We start from the raw sequence: 22,932 nt of genomic DNA, 5'->3' as shown, positions 1-22,932 counted from the left end.
CTTCTCCTTAATTGTACCCTGTGGAAAGTCCTTGTCAAGGGTGTTGATACTCATAACTTAAATGATGGGTTATCTCAGTGGTCTGAAAATTGGAAGGAACTGGGGAGAACTTCTCAGGAGATCAGAGAACCCAGTGAGCCTCAGGTGCTCCACCAGCAGCTGCTGATCTGCCAGGTAACAGGACATGCCGCCTTCTGTGTCAGCCCCGGTCTCCCACCAGGGATCCAGGAAGAAACAGTCCCATCCCAAACACTCAAGCGGTCTCTTGAGAGATACTCACTTGGAATTCATGATTGTTTCTGGTAACTAGCAACGAAGAAAACATTGTTGATGAATATTCTCTGCATCCCACACTTGCATTCTCATTGCTGCTATAGGAGAAATGATAATTGCAAATCTGAGGGGAAGGTGAGGTCATAGAATCACAGGAACATATCTTGGGGCCTGATTGCCTCTCTCCCACATGAAGCTGGCTGTTGTGACCACCACACTCGGCGACTGTCCTCCCACTGAGGAGTCAGGTCAGTTTTCTGTTTCTGTCTGTGAGGAAGGAAAACCGATTAACAGTGTGGGTAAATGATCACAAGGAGCAAAAATTCTTCTGGGCTTGATTATAAAGTAAATTGAAGTGTGTCATAAAAATTAAAACAGGAAAGGAAGGAAGAGGGAGGTACAGTGGAAAGTATCACTATACTTTTTTCTTTTAAAGATTTATTTATTTATTTGAAAGGCAGAGTTACAGGGAGGCAGAGAGAGACAGAGAGAAAGGTCTTGCATCCACTGGTTCATTCCCCAAATGACCACAACAGCCTGAACTGCACCGATCTGAAGACAGGAGCCAGGGTGCTTCTTCTGTGTCTCCCAGGCAGGTGCAGAGACCCAAGCACTTGGGCCATCTTCCACTGCTTTCCAAGGCCATAGCAGGGAGCTGAATCGGAAGTGGAGCAGGGGGAACTTGAATCGGTGCCCACGTGGGAAAACAGAACTTTATAACAATGGGTGTGAGGACAACAGCTGTTAGGCTCAAATGTATCCTGTGATATTTCCCCTACTTTAAAATATTCTAATATTGATCTCAGACTCTATAATTTCAACTTATAAAGTATTCACTAGTTCTGTTGTGCATGTGTCTATATTTTAATATATTTCACAAGTGTTTCCCAATGGCTACTAGTTTACTTAATTGAGGTGTTCATGGATAAGTATAGATTCGAAAATTAGAAGTAACAATTTTTATCCTACAACATTTTATCCCACATTAATGTTTAATGTCCCACAGTTAATATCCAATAATTTCTGTAATATATGCTATTTTATTCTTGGAATAAAAAAACTGAGTTCTTCTATAGCCATTCTTTTCTGTTTGTTTCATTGGGGTTATTGATCATATTTCCAGAACTCATTATATAAAGCTTTCAAAATAACAAGATACTACAAGAATAGTTTATAAATTAGCTCTGGATGCACAAATACTTGACACAGGAAACCATTTTATAAATACATAAGTTTTCTTATGAGAATAATAAAGAAAATAAGTCTCTGTGTCTTACAGCCAATTTCATGCCATTTTTGGTTTTCTACTACAGCGTGTCTGCCACATTCAATAAAGCAAAAGACAATCCACTGCCACTTCTCCAACTCTACTGAGATGCACACTGGTGAGGTTTTAAGATTGCTTTTATCGTCTTTCCTGGCTTGAAAGAATTCACATATTCAGGGCTAGAAGAGGTAATTTAAGCTTTCCTTCTTTACAGAACCTGTATCAGGTTAATGCCTGTGTTAGGTGAAAGGCAGGGTGGACGAGCTAACACTTTTGGCCCTGCAGTATCATGCAGCCATTCTAATATTGGATGAAATATGCATTCACGTGAGTCCAGCTTCTCCTGTAGCACATTCATGCATTCATCTGTATTTTACTAAGAGCTCTAATGCTTTCTTCAGAATTGATAATGGTCTAAAAATACATTAAAAATAGCTACAACTATGATCATAAAACAAAATGACCCCAATCTCAAAAAAAGACAATGTATGAAAATAACTAAATAAATGTAAAATGAGTTAGAAAGCAGCTAACTAGCTTTGTTCTATAGCATGATATTTAAATGCATGCCATTTTTTCAGTTGTACTTCCAGGTTCAAGTCCTTACTTTACCCTGAAACATGGTGTGAACATTAACTCTTCTCTGCCTCAGTGCTTCTCCCCTTTGAATGAATATTACGGTAGTACCAAACTCACAGGATAATGAAGAATAATGGAATAGCTACAGGTGTATCCTCAGTGATTTGTACATTATAAGTATTCTTTAAAGTCTACCCATATGTTCAATTCTTGGAAGCCCACTAATGAAAAAAAAAACACATTATTTCTAAGTGGGAACTAGTGTACATGGAGAATAATGAATTTAAGTTGACATGATACATGTAGCCTATGCCTCGTTTTTCTATACAAGGTCCTCTGGCTTTGAAAAAAAAATTCCAGTCACTCAAACTTACAGAATGTTCTCCAGAGATTTTATAGTAGGAATGGTCTACTTATTACAGACTGCTGTTGGAATTCTGGGAAATTTCTATCTTCTCTACCATTATCTCTTCCTTTACCTCACTGGGTATAGGGTAAGGTCCACGGGTGTAATTTTCAGACACCTGACAATAGCCAACTCCTTGGTCATCCTCTCTAAAGGAGTACTCCAAACGATGGCAGCTTTTGGGACGAATTTTTCCCTCAGTGATGTTGAGTGCAAACTTGTTTTCTATGTCCACAGAGTGGGCAGGGGTGTCTCCATCAACACCACCTCCCTTTTGAGTGTCTTCCAGGTGATCATAATCAATCCCAGGAACTCCAGGTATGCAGAGTTTAAAGCAAAAGCTCTGAAGTACATGGACCACTCCAATATCCTCTGCTGGATCCTGCACATGATGCTAAATATTATGGTGCCGATGAAAATGACTGGTCAATGGAGCAATAAAAATATCACAAGGAGAGATTATGGATTCTGTTATGCTGAAGATCATAGCAATGTCATAGAATACTTACTGTATACAATTTTGTTATTATTTCCTGATGTTTTCTGCCTGATGCTTATGTTGTGGGCCAGTAGCTCCATGATATTTATCTTGCACAGGCACAGACAGCAGGTCCAACACATTCACAGGACCAGTGTTTCTTGCAAATCAGCTCCTGAGACCAGAGCCACTCAAAACACCCTCGTTCTGGTGAGCACTTTTGTGTCTTCTTACACTCTTTCCTCCGTCTTTCATGGGTGTTTTGCTTTCTTAAATAAGCCAAATTTTTGGCTGGTGAATGCCTCTACACTCATTGCTGCATGTTTCCCAATGGTCAGCCCCTTTATCCTCATGAGCCGGGTCTCCAGTGCATCTAGGTTCTCCCTTGCCTGGATCAAGAATATAAAATTACCCAAACTTAAGAGAAATACTTAAATTGTGCGTATCTGCGTATTCTCACGTGTTATTCATACATGCTCCTCCTAAGCTCATTTATGAAACAGTCACAATACCACTGAGTGGTGAGAAAGGCTCTGCTCTCCAATAAACAATCAAATGGTGATTGTAAATGGCATCCTAAGGAAATCTTTGGAACTTAAATGTTATTAATGCCCTCAGTAGAGAAATGTGGAGTCTATATAATAATAAAACAAGATGTGTTAAAGCAATCTGCAGATGTTGAGAAGATTCACTTGATAAGACATTGAGTTACATGCTGGGGGCTGACACTGTGGCATAGCAGGTTGAACTGCCACCTGTAGGGCACCAGTTCAAGTCCTGGCTCCGTGATGTAGCAGGTTAAGCCATTGCCTTGAGCGCAGGCATCCCTTATGGGTTCTGGTCTGAGCTCCTACCACTCCACTTCTGATTCAGCTCCCTGCTAATGCACCTGGGAAGGCAACAGATGGTCCAAGTGCTTGGGCCCCTGTACCCATGTGGGAGACCCAGATGAAGCTTCTGGCTCCTGGTTTGAGCCTGGCCAAGCCCTGGCCATTTTGGCCATTGGGGAGCGAACCAGTGGATGGAAGACCTCTCTCTGCCTCTCCCTCTCCCTCTCTGTAACTCTGCCTTTCAAATAATCAATCAATCTTGAAAAAATTACATTCCCTCCTTCTCTTCCCCTCACACCTTTCTTCTTTCTCCCTTTCTTTTTAGTTTTTGAAATATTTTAAAATAAAATTACAGTAAAAAGGCTTAATTCACAGAATAAGTTTAACAAGTTTAGTTTAACAAGAATAAGTTTAACTAGCTTAGTGGGAATACCGACAATGGCTATAAACAACAATTGAATGGAAAAATGATCATTTCACCCATATGCAGTAAATTTTTTTGTGAGAGGTAAAGTTACAGAAAGAGAAAGGAAGAGAGAGAGAGAGAGAGGTCTTTTATCCATTTCCAAAATGGCTGCAATGGCTGGATCTGGGTTGATCCAAAGCCAGGACCCAGGAAATTCTTCTGGGTCTTCCATGTAGGTGCAGGGGCCCACTTACCTGGGCCATCTTCCACTGCTTTCCCAGGCATATTAGCAGGGAGCTGGATTGGAAGTGGAGCAGCCAGGACTCCAATCTATAGAAGTCCAAGCACAGGTTAAACAGCTCTAACATGTTCAATAGTCCCAGATCTGGAGTCTGACCACTGAACAGAGCAATCCTGTCTGCTCTCAGTTCTGGGTCGCTGAGACCAAGGTAAGGCTTCCAGACCAGCCTAGTTTTAACTATTAGGATACAGTTTAGCTGAACCATCAGTGAACCAAGGACATGAATTCTGGGGACTCTTGGAGAATTGAGGGCTTCATATAGCTGGCAGCTTTGCTTCATACAGCATAATGGACCAACAAAGTCACAACCAACAGAGAAGAGTTTTAACTTACTCTTGCTGAGCCAAGATTTGCTTCAGCTAGCCAGCATTCATTCTTAAATATGTGATTTCTACTTGGCAAACAAAACTTTTGGGGCCCTTTGTTTCTTGCTAGCTGTGGAGCCCAGGGTGACCATATCAGAATGGGAAAGTCAGACTGGACAGTCCCCAGGCCTGTATGGGTCACACATCATTTTCGACAGTACCTCAGTACCCAGCTAATCCACACTTTTAAAAAGCAATTTACATGGTAGCTGTGTCCAACACAAGCCAAATCCCAAAGGGGTTTCAGGAAGAGGCCAATAGCCCTTTGACTCCAAATGGAAAAAGTCAATCAAAGGGACTTGTATCATCATCAAAACCTTTGGAGCCCAGTAAGGGCCTTGGGCTTCCTCTTTGGCAACTGAGAGTGAGAGAAACAGGAATTTTTTTTTGCTGTTAGATGGATCTTTGAGCATTGTACACAACCCCAATGAACCTTCAGTGGAAAACAGACTTTAAATTGTTTTAGGTTTTATCTGCCACCTTTACTTACACTGAGATGATTGCATCTCAGGGCTTCTGAGGCTGAGGTTTCCAGCTCACCAACTAATGGAGTGTTAAGCTAAAAAAAAAAGAAGCTAATAAAAACAGCTAAAAATCAGCCGAGGGGATGTTAATACATAGTGAAAACTTAGAAAACCTAGAAGTTGGTGGGACTTATGCTAACTCCCACCCTGCTATCTAGTTGCAAGTGGCAGTGGAGTTTGTCTACCTAACATTTATCAAGCTAGACTTTGGGATAATTCCCTCTGGTACTTATTGAATGGAGAAGCATAAGAGTATAAGACATTAATCAGTATATACCATGTTGTAAGAATTCTAGCAAGTTGGTGAATCCATTAAGAATCATGAAACACCCCCCCACACACACACATACACATGGTCACATTAGCTTTCCTTTACCCAATGCTATCAGTTGTCATGTATCTGTCAGCATCACAACAGTCACCAAGGTTTCCCTGCAATGTGAGGCACTGTAGATTTTACCCCATTTCCCAAGTCAACAAGTCTGCCTGTCTGTTTCATGTGTGGGGGCTGAGAAAGATGTTCTTTGTGGCATGATCAACTCAAGAGCTTCATGGGCACATCTGCTTCCCTTGCTCCACCAAGTTCCATGGAAGTGATGCAAAGAGGCCCCAGCAGATGATGCACATGGTAGATTTGGATCATGGCTGAAAAGCGTGGAGCCTAAGAAACTCATAGTCTTCAATAGTGGGTTGTAATTAGACCTGCACAGTCTTAGTCTCAGAGGAGGCATTCTCTTTCTTACACTGGTCAGGTCATTAATATGCCCATTGCTTTGGTGAGCAGATCTATTATATCTTCCAAATCTCTTGTTATTGAAACAAGCAAACAGCTTGAAAAGGTAGCCTGGAAGAGAAGTTTATACAGGGTGTTGGGGGAAAAAAAGCTTGAGAAAACTATGGAGGGTTTTCTCCTAGCACCGTGGTGTTACTCCCTTTGAAATATGGGCATAAGTGATCCCAGGATCAGAAAGGCCCACTGGGGGCCGGGGTTCTGACATAGTGGGTTAAGCTGCTGTCTGCAATGCCAGCATCCCATATGGGCCCTGGTTTGAGTCCTGGCTGCTCCACTTCCAATCCAGGTCCCTGCTAATGGCCTGGGAAATTAGCAGAGAGTGGCCCAAGTGCTTGGGCCTCTGCACCCATCTGGGAGACCTGGGAGAAGCTCCTGGCTCCTGGCTTCAGCCTCCACCAGCCCTGGACTTTGCAGTCATTTGGGGAGTGAATCAGTGGATGGAAGATTCTCTCTGTCTCTCACACTCTCTCTCTGCAACTCTGCCCTTCAATCAATCAATAAATCTGAATAAAGGTCCATAGAAATTAATACTGATATTGGTGTGTGGAACATGATTGCTTAAGCGTGAGGGAGGCAGGAATTAGCACAGGGAATGGCTAGAGACTTTGTGGAAAAATCAACTCCAGAAATGAGATGTTGATAACGTGGGTGAGGCAGGAGTCGCTGAGAGAAACTGAGAGATAGTATAACATAACACCTCCAGCATCAGTGGAAGTTTCTTAGCTTGATGGAAAAGGTAGGAACCACAACCCACGGAAAAATTGTCTCTGAATGTAGTGATAATAAAATGTAACTGGTAATGATGTTTAGCAACAAGGGATGATAGTATTTCTTTGGCTTTAGGATAGGAAAAGATTTCTTAGAGACATCAAAAATCATGGGCTGTGAAGGCACACATGAAAAAAATTAAGATTGCATTAAAAGTAAAAATTCTTGAGAGAGGGACAGAACAAAAAAGGTTTCATATTCTGCATAGAGAATTCAAAAAGAAACAGCCCACAGACAGCCCACGTGAGAGGAAATAAAGTTGGCATCATGGACTAATGGCTACTTAAAAAAAAAAGGTCTTATCAAATGCATTTGTCAGCTTTTTATTGCCATAGCAAAATAACTGAGAAAGCCACACTCATAAGCAAAGATGTTTATTTAGCTCACAGTTTTGGAGGCTGAAACCCCAAACAGAAAAGCACAGGTTTGGTGAGGGCTGTCCCTTGGCTGCAACGCCCCATGAAGCAAGGCAATGGCAGGAGTGTGTGCAGAACTGAGCACCTCACATCCCAGTGCAGGAGGCAGAAAGAGGGAGAGGGAGCAGGCATATTTCTTTTATGGATGCCCACCCATGAGAACTACAAAGGGGTCACATGAGAACTACCTCAAGCCTTCAATGACTTAAGGGTCTCCCACTAAGCCTCACCTCTTAAATCTTTCATTGTACCTGTCAACACCACCATGCTGAGGACCACACTTCCAATGAGAATGGACACCCATGTCACATCCAAAACACAGCACCCAATGTCTACTAAACAAGGGAAAGGATACACAACTTCCTTAGTAATCAGAGAAATACAAGCAAAACAACTAACCAGTATCAGCACCCACTACCCAGAAGGCTAAAATGAAAATGATGGACTATACCAAGTGTTGACAAAGATGCGAATAAACCAATGATCTAACGCATGGCTGAGGCTTGTAAAAATCGCACAAACCCTTTGGAAACTGTTTTATATTTTAAAAGAATTCTTCACCAACATAAACCTATGTCCAAACTATTCCCCTACTCTACACACACATGCACACACACATACAAATTCATACTTGTATCACTAAAACATAGGTCTAGAATTTACATACCAGTACTGTTCATAATAGCCCCAAGCTGAAAACTACTCACATGGACATCAAGAATGGACTTATTACCATATATTTATAAAATGGAATACTATACAGCATTGCTAATGACCCACAGTGACGTGTAATACTGCAGATACATTCACAAACATATAGAAAAGGAAAGCAGAAGAGTTCATGTTGTATGGTTGCTTTTATATAAAGTGCAAAACCGATGACAGTGATTTATGCTGTTCGTTGTCTGAATAACAGAGACTGGGAGCAGGCACATGGATGGAAGCATCGAACAGTAGTCTGCTTTTTATCTAAAAGCTGTTGTCAGAGGTATGTTGAGTTTGTGAAATTCCATAGAGAGTGCATGTGTATGCATCTTGAAAATATTCTGAAATCCATGTCATCAATTAAAAAACAGAAAGATCAATGGATTAGTAGTGTTGTGATATTCTTGTATCCTCAAGATAAAAGTTAAAGGTATTCAGCACCTTTGTACTGTCATTAGCTTAAAAAGTAATTTTAAGGTGAAAAGTCGAGATGGTGTGTATGAAACTGTGAAAATAAAAATGCAGACATTTAAAAATATCTTAAGAGTGTATGAGAAGATAGAATCAGAAAAATAGGGAGATGTAAAGACAATCACATAATACACTGGCAAATTGAATCCCAATTACATACATTTTTATACTAGTCATAATTAGACTAATCATTTCTGTTTCAGTAATATTGTCTGATTATATTTAATGTTTAGGATATATGCATATGGCTAAAATATTAGGAATAATGTTTTATAATGAAAAACACATTGAGATTTAATGCTATAACTAGTACTCAAACAGTATTTTTCACTTTATGTTTCTGTGTGGGAGCAAACTGTTCAAATCTTTACTTAATGTATGCTAAACTGATCTTCTGTATATAAAGAGAATCAAAGATGAATCTTGATGTGAATGGAAGGGGAGAGGGAGTGGATAAGGGGAGGGTTGCCGGTTGGAGGGACGTTATTGGGGGGAAGCCATTGTAATCAATATTCTGTACTTTGGAAATTTATATTCATTAAATAAAAGTTAAAAAAAAACAAAAACTAAAAAAAAAGAAAAACACATTCTAGGTAATTTTAACCAATTGCATAGCCAGCATTGTTATATAAATATGATAGACTTTAAAATAGTTTGCTATGACTGTAATAAGTATTATTTTTGTATTTCCAAATGTAAAAACTTCTAATATTGCTTGATAGCAAATATAATGTCACTGATTAAAATATTTTTCATCTTGCTTTGTGATCTAATATCTGATTAATATTTCTTAGTGCCTTTTATCAACTAAAATATGTTATTTTTATGTATAAATTATTTTAATTGTATAAATTTATGGGGTGCCTTGTAATAATTTGATGTCTACATTCCATGGGTAATGATCAAATAAGGTGAGTGTTTCTATCTCATTAAAATGTGTAAAGATACTTTTTGACTAGCACTTATAAATTGTACATACTTATGGGGTACTGTGTTTATTTTAATAAATGTGTATAATGAGTAGTAAGTAAATCAGGGTAATTTACACTTTTTTCAACTCTTATATTCTTCATATGCCCATTGTGTCAAACTAATTCTTTTGTTTTTTGAAAAAATATAGAAACTATAATAAGTATAATATGTAGAAACTATAATAACTATAGCAAAATGTTGCATCAGCTTTAATGCAAATACAGGCATAATGTATGAAAATGTCATCTAAAACTGGAAAATAATCATTTTGCTTCTTTGGAAATCTATCTGTCATCATCTCCAGATAAAGAGAATGAATTAATAACTCTTCACCTCCAAATGGCTATTTCTCCACCATTTCAAGTAAATTTCATAAAAGTGAAGTTTTCTCTGTTTTCTCAAATGGTCATCTCATATATGGTTACTGTCTCCTTTTCAACAATTCCAAGCTGAGTTCATTTCTGCATATTGCAAACTTTCATTTCAATATTCCATATTGAAAACTATGCAAAAATTCCACTATAATCTACAGGATGGAATTTTTTTATTGGATAGAATTCAAACTACAGTACTACAGGCATTCATGAAGTTGCAATGATATATACATTTACATAATAATTACCATCATAGTTTATTTACAACTGCTCTTATGAGTTATTGATTATTGGGACAAAGTTCACTTTGTCTTGTTCGTCACTCGCCCATACTATGATTGTTGCATATTGAGCCTTTCAGCACTGTAGGAATGTGTCCATTGATGACCGAACAAAAATGGGCAAAAATAGACAATTTACATATTCATGATTAATTTAGGAAATTCTGAAATCCTTGTTCAGACAGGGCAAAAGCCGAGTACATAGGAGTCACAGTCATGTGAACAACGGGGCAGGCAGCTGGGAAACAGGCACTGAGTAAGTGTGAAGTGTTCATCAGCAAACTCCTGGGATTATCAAGAAGAGTAATCCAAACTTGAAAAATGCAGGATTTGGTGTAAGGATGTTGTGGGAAGCTCTGGAAACAGGGAAGGATTTAGGGGAGAGACTCCTATGGATATGTTGGACTCACCACTTGTGCTTGTACAGAATGAAAACCATGAAGCCGCTGGCCCAGAGCATGAGACCCAAACACAGAACATCAGAAAGTGACAGCAAGGCTGCATGGAGAAACACTGCCTACCCTAGAACAGTACTGCATGTCCTGTGCCATTGTGATATTTGTGTTTGGCCATCTGCCAGTACACACGTAGGAAAAATGACTTTTACCAGTATATAGAGTCCAGCAGAAGAGAACAGCGAAACCAGTTTACTTGGGACTGGCATTTTAAGCTTTGTCCAGCTGGAGCTTATGGGGCTGATGGAGATTGCCTGGAAGATACTTAAGAGGTGGGTTGTACCAATGGACACACCCTGGCCTGACCTGTGAATGTGGAAAATAAATTTGCATCCAGCATCACTGAGGAAAGGCCTCAACCCCAAAGCCGTCATTGTCTGGAGGATTCCTTCAGAGTTGCCTACTGTCAGGTGGTTTGCGATGGCAGCTTCCCATATCAGGGTGCTGGTTTGAGTCCCAGCTGCTCTGCTTCCAATCCAGCTCCCTACTAAATGCACCTGGGAAAGCAACAGACTTGGATCTCTGCACCCATGTGGGAGACACAGAGTTCCTTGCTGCTGGTTTGAGCTGATCCAGTCCTGGTGGTGCAGCCACTTGGGGAGTGAACCAGTGTATAGGATTTCAATCTCTCGTTCTCTTTTCCTCTATCTCCCTCACTTTTACTTTCCCTCATCCATGTTGCTCTTTCAAATAAATAAATCTCTCACAAAAGAAAGAAAGTCTCCCCAGCTCACCCTGTTGGAGGACGATGGGCTCAGGATGAAGGTTCCCGCAGGCAGCATCATGGGGAGGGTGAGAGCCAGACGCCAGGATCCCAAATTTGGGTCGATTGCTTCCCTCCCCTCGGAGCCACCATCATCATATCACCAACAGAGGTCAGGACCATGTCACTCTGGGGAGCTGAGACCTCTTTTTTTCCAAATCTTTTTTTTTTTTTTTGCTAATTACCAAGAATGACGAAAAGCTTGTAGCTATGTCACTTAAGAGAATTCAGTGGTGGGCCAGTGCTGGCTGCTCCACTGTGATCCAGCTCTCTGCAGAAGCCTTGGGAAAGCAGCAGAATATGGTCCAAGTCATTGAACCCCTGCAGCCATGTGGGAGACCATCAAGAAGCTCCCGGCTCCTGGCTTTGGTTTGGCTTAGCTGCGGCCATTGCAGCCACCTGGGGAGAGAACCATTGGATGGAAGATCTCTCTCTCTCTGTCTCTCTGCTTCTCCTTCTCTCCCTTTAACTCTTTCAAATAAATAAAAAATCTTTACAAAAGAAAGAGACTGCAGAGTGTTTTGCAGAGGCTCTTTCTTTTCATTGACCCTGGAGACAAACAGGGCTCACACAGAGGGGAGCAGAAAATGCCCAGCCTGTTATGAGGGGCTGACAAGGAGGCCATGTGTCTGCTGGATGCTAGGCTGTGCTGGCAGCTCATATCAAGATAGAGAGATCTCTCCTAGTCCTCTTCCCACTGAGCTGCACCACATTAACTAGGTGTGCATGAGGGGGATTTCCAAAAGATACAAGTGAAAGCACAGTAGTGAAGCCAGGCACCCAATGCCAGTGTTTCCGAGATGCTGTGCATCAGATGCCTGGCAGGTCTATCCTCCACCTGTCTAGAGAATCAGACCCTGCCTTCTGCATTTGAGAACCCTGGAGGGTCCCCACAGCCCTCTATTTTTTCCTGAGTTTTTAGTAATAAGCCCTGTTGCCTTTATATTCACTTAAGAAATATAAGTTCAGATTAATTATTTAAGTTTCCCAACAGACTAATCTACACAATATTTTGTCCTGCTATTCAAAGCTCCTACATTTCTTTTTAAAAATATTTAATTGAAAGACTGTTTTTCTGTGTGTGCATACTCGTTACAAACACACACACACACACACACAGACACACACACAGAGAAACTTTTGTCTGCTGGTTTATTTCCCTGAGAGCTGCAACAGGCAGATCTGGACCAGGCTGAAAGCAGGAGCCAGGAACTCCATCCTGGTCTCCCACAAGGGTGGCAGCAAACCAACCACTTGAGCCATCTTTTGCTGCTTTCCCAGGCTCATTATCAGGGAGCTGAATCAGAAGTGGAGCAGCAAGGACTCGAATCACTACTTTAAGGTGGGGTGTTGGTGTCTCAAGCAGTGGCCTAACCCACGACACCAAGAGGCTGGCCCCTACTTCTCAATTTCCAAGGGATTAAAGTGATCTCTTTGGGTCATACTTGCAGTGCCAAGGAGCTGAAAGACTGAGGAAATAATTATTGCCAGATTTTCTTAGAGAAGTAACAGGGTTTAAACTGAACCATGAAGTTTTGGAACATTTACTATACCCCAGAGAGCATTTACAATGCTTCACATGTGTGTGTGCAAAGATCATTCATGTCAACCTGTCCTCATTTTACAAGCGAGCCAGGCTTCACTCGAATAAGAATGGGAGGAAATAAAGTAGCTGAACCGCAACTCACTATGCACAGACATCAGAGGCAGAGAAGAGAAACATGGGTTTTCAAGTTCTAAAAATGGTCACGGCTTGCAGCCATCACTCTAACATCAGTGTGGCCCCGGGCTCAAGGAGTGGAGTTGGGGGAGGATTGGCCTGTATTCCTGGTGCAAACACCAGCTTGACTGAGATTTTCTGCAAGTTAAGAAGGTGCAAAAGTGATACACATGGAGCAGAAACCGCATTTCCATGTCGGAGTTTGATCTTTTCTCAGGCTGTGGTCATTGGTGCCAGAGTCTCTGGAAGTGCCAGGCAGGGAGCCCGGCTGCCCATCAGCCACACAATCCCGAGGGTCCACAGCGTTACTCTCCAGTGTCCCTCATTGCTAAGCTGTGAGGATCAGCAGGTTAGGTGCATTAAACATAATTTTGACCTCTAATATTTTCTAATTAGCATCAGCACATAGCTTCTCTCTAAAACAATGAGAATACTTGGAAGAGTTCATGAAAAATTGAATTAAAGAGAAGTTTATGCCAGTGTAAAAGAGTCAACAAATAGTATGAAGAGAATGGAAACAAAGCAAGACCCTGTTCCTTCACCCGTTGGTACTATTTGGAGGTCACCAGCAAGTTCACTGTTGGCTGTGGAATAACGAAAGTTTAAGGTGCTCACTGCTGTAGGCATGTGTTGAAACACTGCAGTTGCCCCACAAAGGTTTTCCTTGGAGATTTACTTGTTTGAAATGCAGAGCTACAGAGAGATGGACACACCGACACACACAAACATACACACACACACACACACACACAGAGACTGATTGGTTGATTCCATCTGCTGGTTCACTGCTCAAATAGATGCAAAGGCCATCAGAAGCCAGGAGCAGAAGCCAGGAGGCTGGAACTTCATGCAGGTCTCTCATGTGGGGGCAGGGGTCCACATACTTGAGGCATCTTCTGGTGATTCCCACAACAGACTAGCAAGGAGAAGGGTCAGAGATGGAGCAGCTAGGAATCAAACTGGTGCCTATATGGATTACTTCTGTGTCTCAAAACCGGCTCCTCCTAAAAGGCTTACAAATACTAACATGGTAATCAAAACATTTTATTTTCTTATTTTTTATTTTTGACAGGCAGAGTGGACAGTGAGAGAGAGAGACAGAGATAAAGGTCTTCCTTTTGCCGTTGGTTCACCCTCCAATGGCCGCCCCGGCTGGCGCGCTGCGGGCAGCGCACCGCGCTGATCCGATGGCAGGAGCCAGGAGCCAGGAGCCAGGTGCTTTTCCTGGTCTCCCATGGGGTGCAGGGCCCAAGCACCTGGGCCATCCTCCACTGCACTCCCTGGCCACAGCAGAGAGCTGGCCTGGAAGAGGGGCAACCGGGGCAGAATCCGTGCCCCGACCGGGACTAGAACCCGGTGTGCCGGCGCTGCTAGGCGAAGGATTAGCCAAGTGAGCGGCGGCGCATTTTAAACATAAAGGAAAAGGGCTGGCACTGTGGTGAGGTGGGTCGTTCCGCTGCCTGCATGCCGGCATCCCATATGAATGCCGCTTTCTTCCTGGCTGCTCCTTTCCCTACACAGCTCTCTGCTATGGCTTGGGACAGCGGATCACCCAGGTCCTTGGCCCTTTGCACCTCATGGGAGATCCAGAAGAAGCTCATGGCTCCCAGCTTCAAATCGGCCCAGCTCCAGCCATTGTGGCCATTTGGGGAGTGAATCAGTGGATGCAAGGCTTCTCTTTCTCTCTGCCTCTAAATCTCTGTAACTCTGCCTTTCAAATAAATTATAAATCTTACACATACTTAAACACAAAGCCTTCTGTATAAGAAAAAGAAAATGCTCAAGTGACTGGGAGTTTATCTTCTCTTTTCCCAAAGTCACTTCCTGCTTGCAGACTGAAAGTTGAATCTTGATGCCTCTTTTCTCTTTATCAGATCGATTTGATGGTGGAGAAGTGGGTAGTTGTTGCCTCTGTTGAGGCCATGTTACGATTTCCCCTGAAGCCTGGAGAGGATCCCACAGCCCGCTGTGTCTCCCAAGGGAAACGTCAGCTTATGGTGGACCAGCCCCAAGCAACTTCCCAAAGACCAGATGACCCAAAGGACAGGTACAGCAAATTTGGGGAGTGAGCCATGGGGCCAGGACCTGATTCCCCAAGGGCCCTCCATTTCTGCCTGAACAAGGCTGCAGGACACTCACTTCACAGGGACTTGACTTTAAAAATTTAGCAAGATTTGTTAATCACAGGGTTTGCAAGCCAGGGCAATGCAGCCCTCACTGGAGATCAAAGAACCTCTCTCAAGAGAGGAAGGAATTCTCCTATTGAGGGAGATGTCCTGCTCAGAGTCTCATGGAGTCCTCCTGATGCAAATGAAGGATTTCAGCTTGCTCAGTTCTGACTGGCTTATGCACATGCCCTGTTGGGAACTGTTCAGTTTGACTGGTTGATCACAGACCGCATCAATTTGTCAACTTCAGCTTTTCAGAAGCAAGGATTGTATAAAGGTCAAGCACTTACTTATCGATTTTCATTCTATGTCCAAGAATAGTGCGTGTGACTGTCTCACTTTGCCTCATGTCACCCAGCATCTAACTTACTTTTGCCCTCAGTTAACTTGAGAGAATTCATTTTGTTTTGACAAGGTGAAATATCAAAGCTTTGTCAGAGCATTCTGCTGGCTTTGTGGGTAAGAAGTTACTCTGTGAAAATAGAGAGTTTTTATGATCTGAAATACCAGTTGTTGGCTACCCTTCTGTTGGCTTTGCTGGGGCTTTTAGTCTGGAGAGAGAAGCTAGACCAAAACTCAGAACCAAAAATACTTTTGTGTAGGGTTGCCAATTCACTATCACCATCTATTAGAAGCCTTTTAATTAAGTGGTCTTTTCTTGGGCAGTGTCCTTTTTTGGCAGTAGGTAAACACTACAACGTGTTCACAAAATAGGTCAGAATGGGGCATCTATCACAGATCCAAGATGTGGTGGGTGCGGGTTAGTACTCAGGAAGTCCCTCCAATCTCTCCTGGGAGAAATAGACGTATGAGGGGCTTGTGTCATACATTTTGAATTTTTAAATTTGTTTCTTTGGACTAGGAAAACCAATGATCAATGAAGGAGCAAGCCCGATCAGAAGCCCAAGGCTATGAATCAGATGGCACGCCATTCAGTATGTCATCAGCCTCGAAGGCCTCCGAAGGACAATAACCCACAGAGAAGATTGGTGTGCCAGAGGGCTTTCCACCAGATGGAGAGTACAGCAAGGTAAGCGGAGGCTTGGGGCTTTTGAGAACAAAGGGGTCCATGAGTAGTTGGCTTAAACGCGGGAATCTGTGTGTCCATCCTTCAGTTATTCCTCTTTTGCCAAGCTGGGCTCGTTTGCCTTCTCTTTTTTTTTTTTTTTTTTTTTTTTTTTTTTTTTTTTTGACAGGCAGAGTGGACAGTGAGAGAGAGACAGAGAGAGAAAGGTCTTCCTTTGCCGTTGGTTCACCCTCCAATGGCCGCCGCTGCAGCCAGCGCACCGCGCTGATCCGATGGCAGGAGCCAGGAGCCAGGTGCTTTTCCTGGTCTCCCATGGGGTGCAGGGCCCAAGCACCTGGGCCATCCTCCACTGCACTCCCTGGCCATAGCAGAGAGCTGGCCTGGAAGAGGGGCAACCGGGACAGAATCCGGCGCCCCAACCGGGACTAGAACCCGGTGTGCCGGCGCCGCAAGGTGGAGGATTAGCCTATTGAGCCACGGCGCCGGCTTCGTTTGCCTTCTCTTTACCTGGCTGATCGGCACATTCAGAGCCTGTGAGGAACAGCCACTATCATCTCCTTTAGATATGAAAGTTCTACCTCCTTGGATTCCTGGATTCAATTGGCTCTGGGAGGATCATAATATCTTGAGTTTCTTGGCAAATAAAAATCCATGAGTCTATGACCTCCCACGAAAGAATATTTAATTTCCCTAATCTTCTTTATATCCACCTTTGAAAACTGCCTGTGATTGGTACCCTCTCATGTAATAACCACTTCCCCTACCCACAGGTGAAATGCAAGAACTGTGGAGCCTTTGGGCACTTGGCCAAAAGCAAGAGGTGCCCCATGAAGTCCTGGGGTGGGGCCGTTCCCTTACTGGCCTTGGGTCGCAATCAGGAGAAGGAGAACCTGAAACCCAAGAAACCTGACGAACTTCAGCCTGCAGAATCCTTGAGGAAGACTGAGAGACAAGAGGCAGGAACTCACAGGTAAGGATTCTGCAGGCACAGTCTGAGCCCTGAGCTTTGGCTACCAAGAAGATTGTGCCGTCCCCTCTTCTTTCCCTGGAGCTGTCTCTAGGCATAGACAGACAACTGCAGAGAAACAGACAAGTGCTTCAGTCCTTCCAGGGGTGCACACCGAGCTCATCCTATTCTAAGAACCACTAAAGGGAAGGGCTGTGGAATACCTTAGAATGCTGCTCCTGGCAGCCAGAACAGCCACAGACTAAATGAAAGTGCACAACACTGAAGTCACACTAGGGAACGCAGCACATCCTGGGGGTGGAGGGGCTTCCCAGACAAGAATTGAACCGCTGGAGCCAAGTTCACAGGGGCTTCAGTGCCTGCCTCATTCCTAAACAAGGGCTAGCATGGGGCCCTGGGAGTGCTCTTGGTTTGGTTTGCTGTCCCTCTTGGAGACAGGCAGGAAAGGTACCTCAGACAGATAACAGGATTTGTTCTGCAGGCATGAAGGGCAGCAGAGGAAAGCTGGACCACAGGCAACACAGGGGAGGCCACAGAAGGAGCCGAAGAACTCTGAGGCAGCAACAGAACCATGTGCCTATCTGAGGGTGAGTCCTACTCCCGCTTCTGCAGTGTGATTTTTTTCTCTGTGGCCTTTTATTTGCTTCATTGTATGCCCTTCTATGTGGGAATTATATTTAAACCAAGGCTGGCCCACAGAATCCTGTTTTATTTGTCTGTATCCCATGTTCCAGTTGCTTTATTTGAATTTTTATGTCACTATTTGCAAGTTGGCTAGTGAATGCTAGTGGAGGCATGTTGATGCATCCATGAATGATTTGATCATGTGCCATCTTGTATCCATCCAATGCATCTTTTACACTTTTATTAATTTCACGTTTCCTTTCCAAAAGATGTTTTTGATTTACACTCTCCATATTGGATAAAGAAAGGATTAGGTAGTTGACATGTGTGTTTCTTTTTAAGATTTTTTTTTTTTATTTGAAAGTCAGAGTCACAGAGGGGCAGAGGTACAGAGATAAAGAGAGGTGTGGGAGGGAGTTCTTCCATCCACTGGTTCACTCCCCAGATGGCTGTAACCACAAGCTGTGCAATCTGAAGGCAGGTGCCAGGAGGTTCTTTCCTTTCTCCCACGTGGGTACAGGGACCCAAGGACTTGGGCCATCTTCCACTGCTTTTCCAGGTCATAGGAGAGAGCTGCATCTGAAGTGGAGCAGCCTGGATGTGAACCGGTGCCCATATGGCTTGCTGGGACTGCTGGCGGTGGCTTTACCCACTATGCCACAGCACTGGCCCAAGAGAGTTTTCAAAGCTCATCACAGGGTAGTTGTCTTCTGCATTTAACTGCCCCTTAACAATATGATGGTGCTCCATCAGCAACCTCCAACATGCAATCAACCTTTAAAACCTGTAGGAAACATTTTCAAAGTCAGATACAGCTTCCTAGAATTCGCTTCCTATTTAAGTTTCACAACACTCTCTGTGCAACACATGGATCGATAACTGGAATGTGGTCAGTCGTTCTCATCCCAGCACCACATTCCACAGTGCAGCCACTCCCTTGACCTTAACAACAGACAAGGTAATGATAGTCTTGTCCTATCTGCCACACACAAGAATCACACTGATGTCGTATTCTTTTGCCCTCACTAACCTGAGTAGACAATCTCTGAAGATGTGACTGGATGATTTCAATATTTAGTTCTGTGAAATTTAATTTCACATGTACTGTCTCTTTATATTGGCTGCCTCGTCCCCTTTTGTGGTCCTGATTTAGATGCAATCTTGTATGTGCTACCTGTATGTGCTACTTTCTCTTCCTATTAATATTAGAAATCAATATTCTTTTTTGTTACTAACATGCTGATTTTCCATTTTTGTATGGTTGACTATGTGAGTTCTTCATCCATCTGAGGGGTCTAATGTGAACTTTCTTGCCACAGCATCCTACTAGACCGTTGCCTGTGCAAACATCCAAGAGGAAGTCGCCCCTCGGCTCTGCACTGCCATGTCCACTGCCTAGTGAGACACCTTATAGATCACCCTGCGCTACCCTGGCTCCGAACAAAACACCTCAGCTGAGCACTGACGGCCCAGCCCAAGGATCTGGGGTCAACTTTGCTGACTCCCCTCACCATGTTCTAAAGAAATTCACCCCAGGCCCAGCTGGCAGTGCCAAGCCAACAGCCAAAGGGCCTGATGTTTCCTCTCGTGACACTCTTCAACCTGCCAGGAAGACACCTACCCTGGGTCACAGGTCTAATCCACAGGTGCAGATCAAAGTAGCGGAGGGGGATTCAAAGTTGCCTCCACAGCCTGTCACAGAAAATTGTGTCCAGAACTCCAAACTCAGCACCCAGGCTCCAGGCAAGAGGTCTGCCCAAGACTCCATCCAGACCAGCCAGAACCGCCCCAAGAAGTCAAGACTCCTGGTTTCCCAACCTCTCTCCAGTACAAGTGGACCTGCACACTCTCGGGCACCCCAAGGGTCCACAAAGACGCCAGTCCTGAAGCCAATTTCTGACCCTCAGCCTCCATCTAACTCACGTTGCTCAAGCTCAGGCCAGAACTTCCCAATCTTCCAACCTCGAGTGTCCAGTCGTGTTCCAGACACGACACAGAGAATCGGCCCCAAGAAACAGGACAGTGCCAGGTCCAGAACCCCTCCCGCATCCAATCCAGGGAAGTCTACAGCTGCTCGTCAGAACACTCATGTCTTAAAGGAGTCTGAGAGGCAGGGTCCCCAGGTCACAAGGAGTGTCCTCTATGAGGATCTTCTGGTCTCTTCCTCCTCTGATGACAGTGACTGAAAGGGAGAACTTGTGCGGGCCAGCCTCACCAGTGGAACAGAACCTAAGGGAGGGAGAGGGACTGAAAAGAGGGACAAGAGATGGCAGAGAATGGAGTCCAGACAACAAGGCTGATCAAGGCTTGTTTCTTCCAATGGCTCGGTGGTATTTATGCATAACCAGCACAAGGAAGCAAATGGAAGCACAAAGATAACAACATATGTAAGCAACTTTTTGGGGCCTCTGATGGCACAGCTAATTTTCACAGAGCGTTCTTGATTATCATCCTCCTTCAGGATGGGAGGATGTGACTTTCTTCTCCCTGCCAAGACTCCACCTGCCAAGACTGGCCTTGATGTGTCTAAAGGCTGCCTATAAGACTCCCACCCCCACCCTGACTCTGGGTCAGAGAGGATGGCCTCAGGTCTTCAGGACTGGGAAGTGACTGAGAGCCTTAGGTGGGGGAAGCATCAGGGAGCAGGTCTGCTTTTGAGACTCAGTGCTGTGATACAGGATCAAATGGTGGAGCTTAACACAATACTGGGGATCAACACAAGACACCACCTATTTAATGGTGTGAGATGGAGCTGCTTGAAATGGGATTAGGAAACTGTCCTGAACAGGCTTTTGTAAATTGGATCTCATTATGTGAGAAACTAACTGAACATGAGGAAATTATATGAGCCTCTACTGTCACTAGAAAGCTGTGAAATCCACCTGTATGTGTGAAGAAAAGACTAGCCCTTGTGTAGCTAGCTGTCAAAGGGCCCATATGTGGTTGTTAAAGGTCTATTTTTTAAAAGTACCCTCCCGGATCCTTGCATTGTTGAGGAAGAGTTTTAGTGGGAAATTCTTGGCTTTGACTCACTGGGAAAAACTGTCTTTCCTGAAGGAATTAGGTTTTATTGATGAATTCATTCAAATCCCTCCACAGTGCATGCTCACATGCTATGAATGGTTCCCAGGTATTAGAAAAGGAAACTGCACACTTTGTGAAGTTGATTGAACACTGACCTCATTGAAACTGCACACTTTCTGAAGGTGATTGGACACTGACTTCCACTGTGATAAAGTATCTCAGCTCATCTGTAAAGGAGACATCCACAATACACCCAGGATCAGAGTTACTGAGAAGATTAAATACATTATGTAAAGTATGTAAATAATGAGAGACACATGATAAATTATTCATGCGTTTCTACTATTTGATCACAAGTAAGCCACAGAGTAGCCTCAATTGTAAGGCACACTACATTTTGTTATTGAAAGTGATTGTAAAACTATGGTTTATTATCAATAAATGTATTGCTAAGTTTATAGGTGTTTTGATTTTTATATCACTTCAGCCCAATTTCCTTTTCAAAAAAGAGAGACACACACATAGCATCCTATATTTCATGCACACAGCTGAATCTCACGCAGTGCTTTCATCGATTTTTGCCAAAATCTTGTATTTACTGCAGCCTAGGCTGCTAAGGGAAACGTGACATCACACCCCTCTAGGATCCAAAGCTTGTTATTAAAATGAGGCAGGTCGCACACATCAGCGACCTGTGCGTTCGAACGGAACACGAATCCTGTTCATGTTTCCTCATGTTCAGAGGATTCCACAGTCCTTCAGGCACAGCTGAGAACGGCACTCCTTTTCAACAACCCGCGCTACCTGCACACCCACAAGAGGGTTTTCTAAACCTGAGGGAGTCTTCCCGGCCTCTGCCCTGGTCATTGTGAGAGAAGCACCTGTGGAAGCCGCTGCAGGGCCCCTGCGGTATCGGAGCCCCTCAAGCTCGGGCATCCACACAGCTCGGGGCCATGAGTGTCTGGGCAGCCATTACCTTGCAAGTAGCAGACCCTGACGCCGCCGCTTTTGGCGACACAGTCTTTTAGCACCCAGTTCCTCAGGGCCGGAATCCCCGCAAGGCGTGCTGGGAGATGTTGAAAGGTAACTGGAGCCTGCCAATGTCTGGCCCTGCTCATAGGCATGCGCACTCACGGTGAGCAAGCCCGAAGGTAACGGGAAGTCATGAGGACTGGCGAGGCCGTGAGCGGGCTGGGAACCTGCTGGAGGCTCTCCTTCTGCCCGTGCGCGTGCTCCTGGCGTCTCCGTGGCCATCCCTCCTGTCCCTAGTGCCCTGGGAAACGGCCCTGACAGTGTTGAGAAGCACGAGAGCTTCCGTCCACGCACTGCGCCCTGGGCACTGGGCCACTTACTGTGCTGCACCTGAAGCCAAGCCTCCCGCTCTTAGGACAAGCACCTGGCTCCTGGGATGGCAGCTCCTCCACACGGGTGCATCTTTCCAGAAATGCCACGGCCTTCCTGCTTAGTCCATCTGAGGTCCACGGGAAAGCACCCTGGGCCCGAACCTGAGACCTGGGAAACCCTGAGGGATGGGGCCCCTCAGCGTTCCTAGGGTCATTCCTGAGGGATTCACTGTACTTGGGTATTTATAGAAGAGATTTTTATAAAAGAGCTCATCAATGGCTTTGGTTGAAAATGTGTTGCCTCCCTGATTCAAACGTGACAGTCTGAGCCACTTGAAGTCAAGATAGCAGGTAGAATAGGAAGAATTGTACGAGAAAGAAACACATCTGAAGTTGCTGAGTGGAACGAGTGCCCTGATCAACCCTGCAAAATGCAGTGACTGCTTGAACAGCATGCGAGGCTGCCCCTGATTAAAATAAGTCTTTGAGAACGGTCTCAAACTTTTTCTGTTTTTAGAGATAACTCTCTAGTTGTTCTTTCTTCCTATGGTGACCTGGATCTTGTAGGATTGCCCTGATTTAGTCTTCTGGACCGCAACACAGACCTGTTTCCAGAGCCTTGCAGAGAAAAT

General features: G+C 44.1%; 1 protein-coding gene, 1 long non-coding RNA gene and 1 pseudogene across 2 annotated transcripts; 1 reads left to right on the top strand and 2 right to left on the bottom strand.

The window, feature by feature from the left end:
- Positions 1-2,496: 2,496 nt before the first annotated feature.
- On the top strand, positions 2,497-3,438 carry ORYCUNV1R1583 (vomeronasal 1 receptor oryCunV1R1583). Its single transcript, NM_001167270.1, has one exon. The coding sequence runs from the start codon at positions 2,497-2,499 to the stop codon at positions 3,436-3,438; it is 942 nt and encodes a 313-aa protein (NP_001160742.1).
- On the bottom strand, positions 10,387-11,233 carry ORYCUNV1R-PS1514 (vomeronasal 1 receptor oryCunV1R-ps1514 pseudogene; annotated as a pseudogene).
- On the bottom strand, positions 19,314-22,062 carry LOC149120750 (uncharacterized). The gene is made up of 3 exons (XR_016224694.1): positions 21,934-22,062; positions 21,113-21,184; positions 19,314-20,180 (listed from the first exon to the last, which is right to left on the bottom strand). It is a non-coding gene; the product is annotated as an uncharacterized LOC149120750 (long non-coding RNA).
- Positions 22,063-22,932: the final 870 nt, after the last annotated feature.

Source organism: Oryctolagus cuniculus, chromosome 18 (assembly GCF_051225735.1).
Source record: "Oryctolagus cuniculus isolate XC-2025 breed Fujian yellow rabbit chromosome 18, ASM5122573v1, whole genome shotgun sequence".
Classification (NCBI taxonomy): Eukaryota; Metazoa; Chordata; class Mammalia; order Lagomorpha; family Leporidae; genus Oryctolagus; species Oryctolagus cuniculus.
This window is presented reverse-complemented; position numbering and strand designations above follow the sequence as displayed.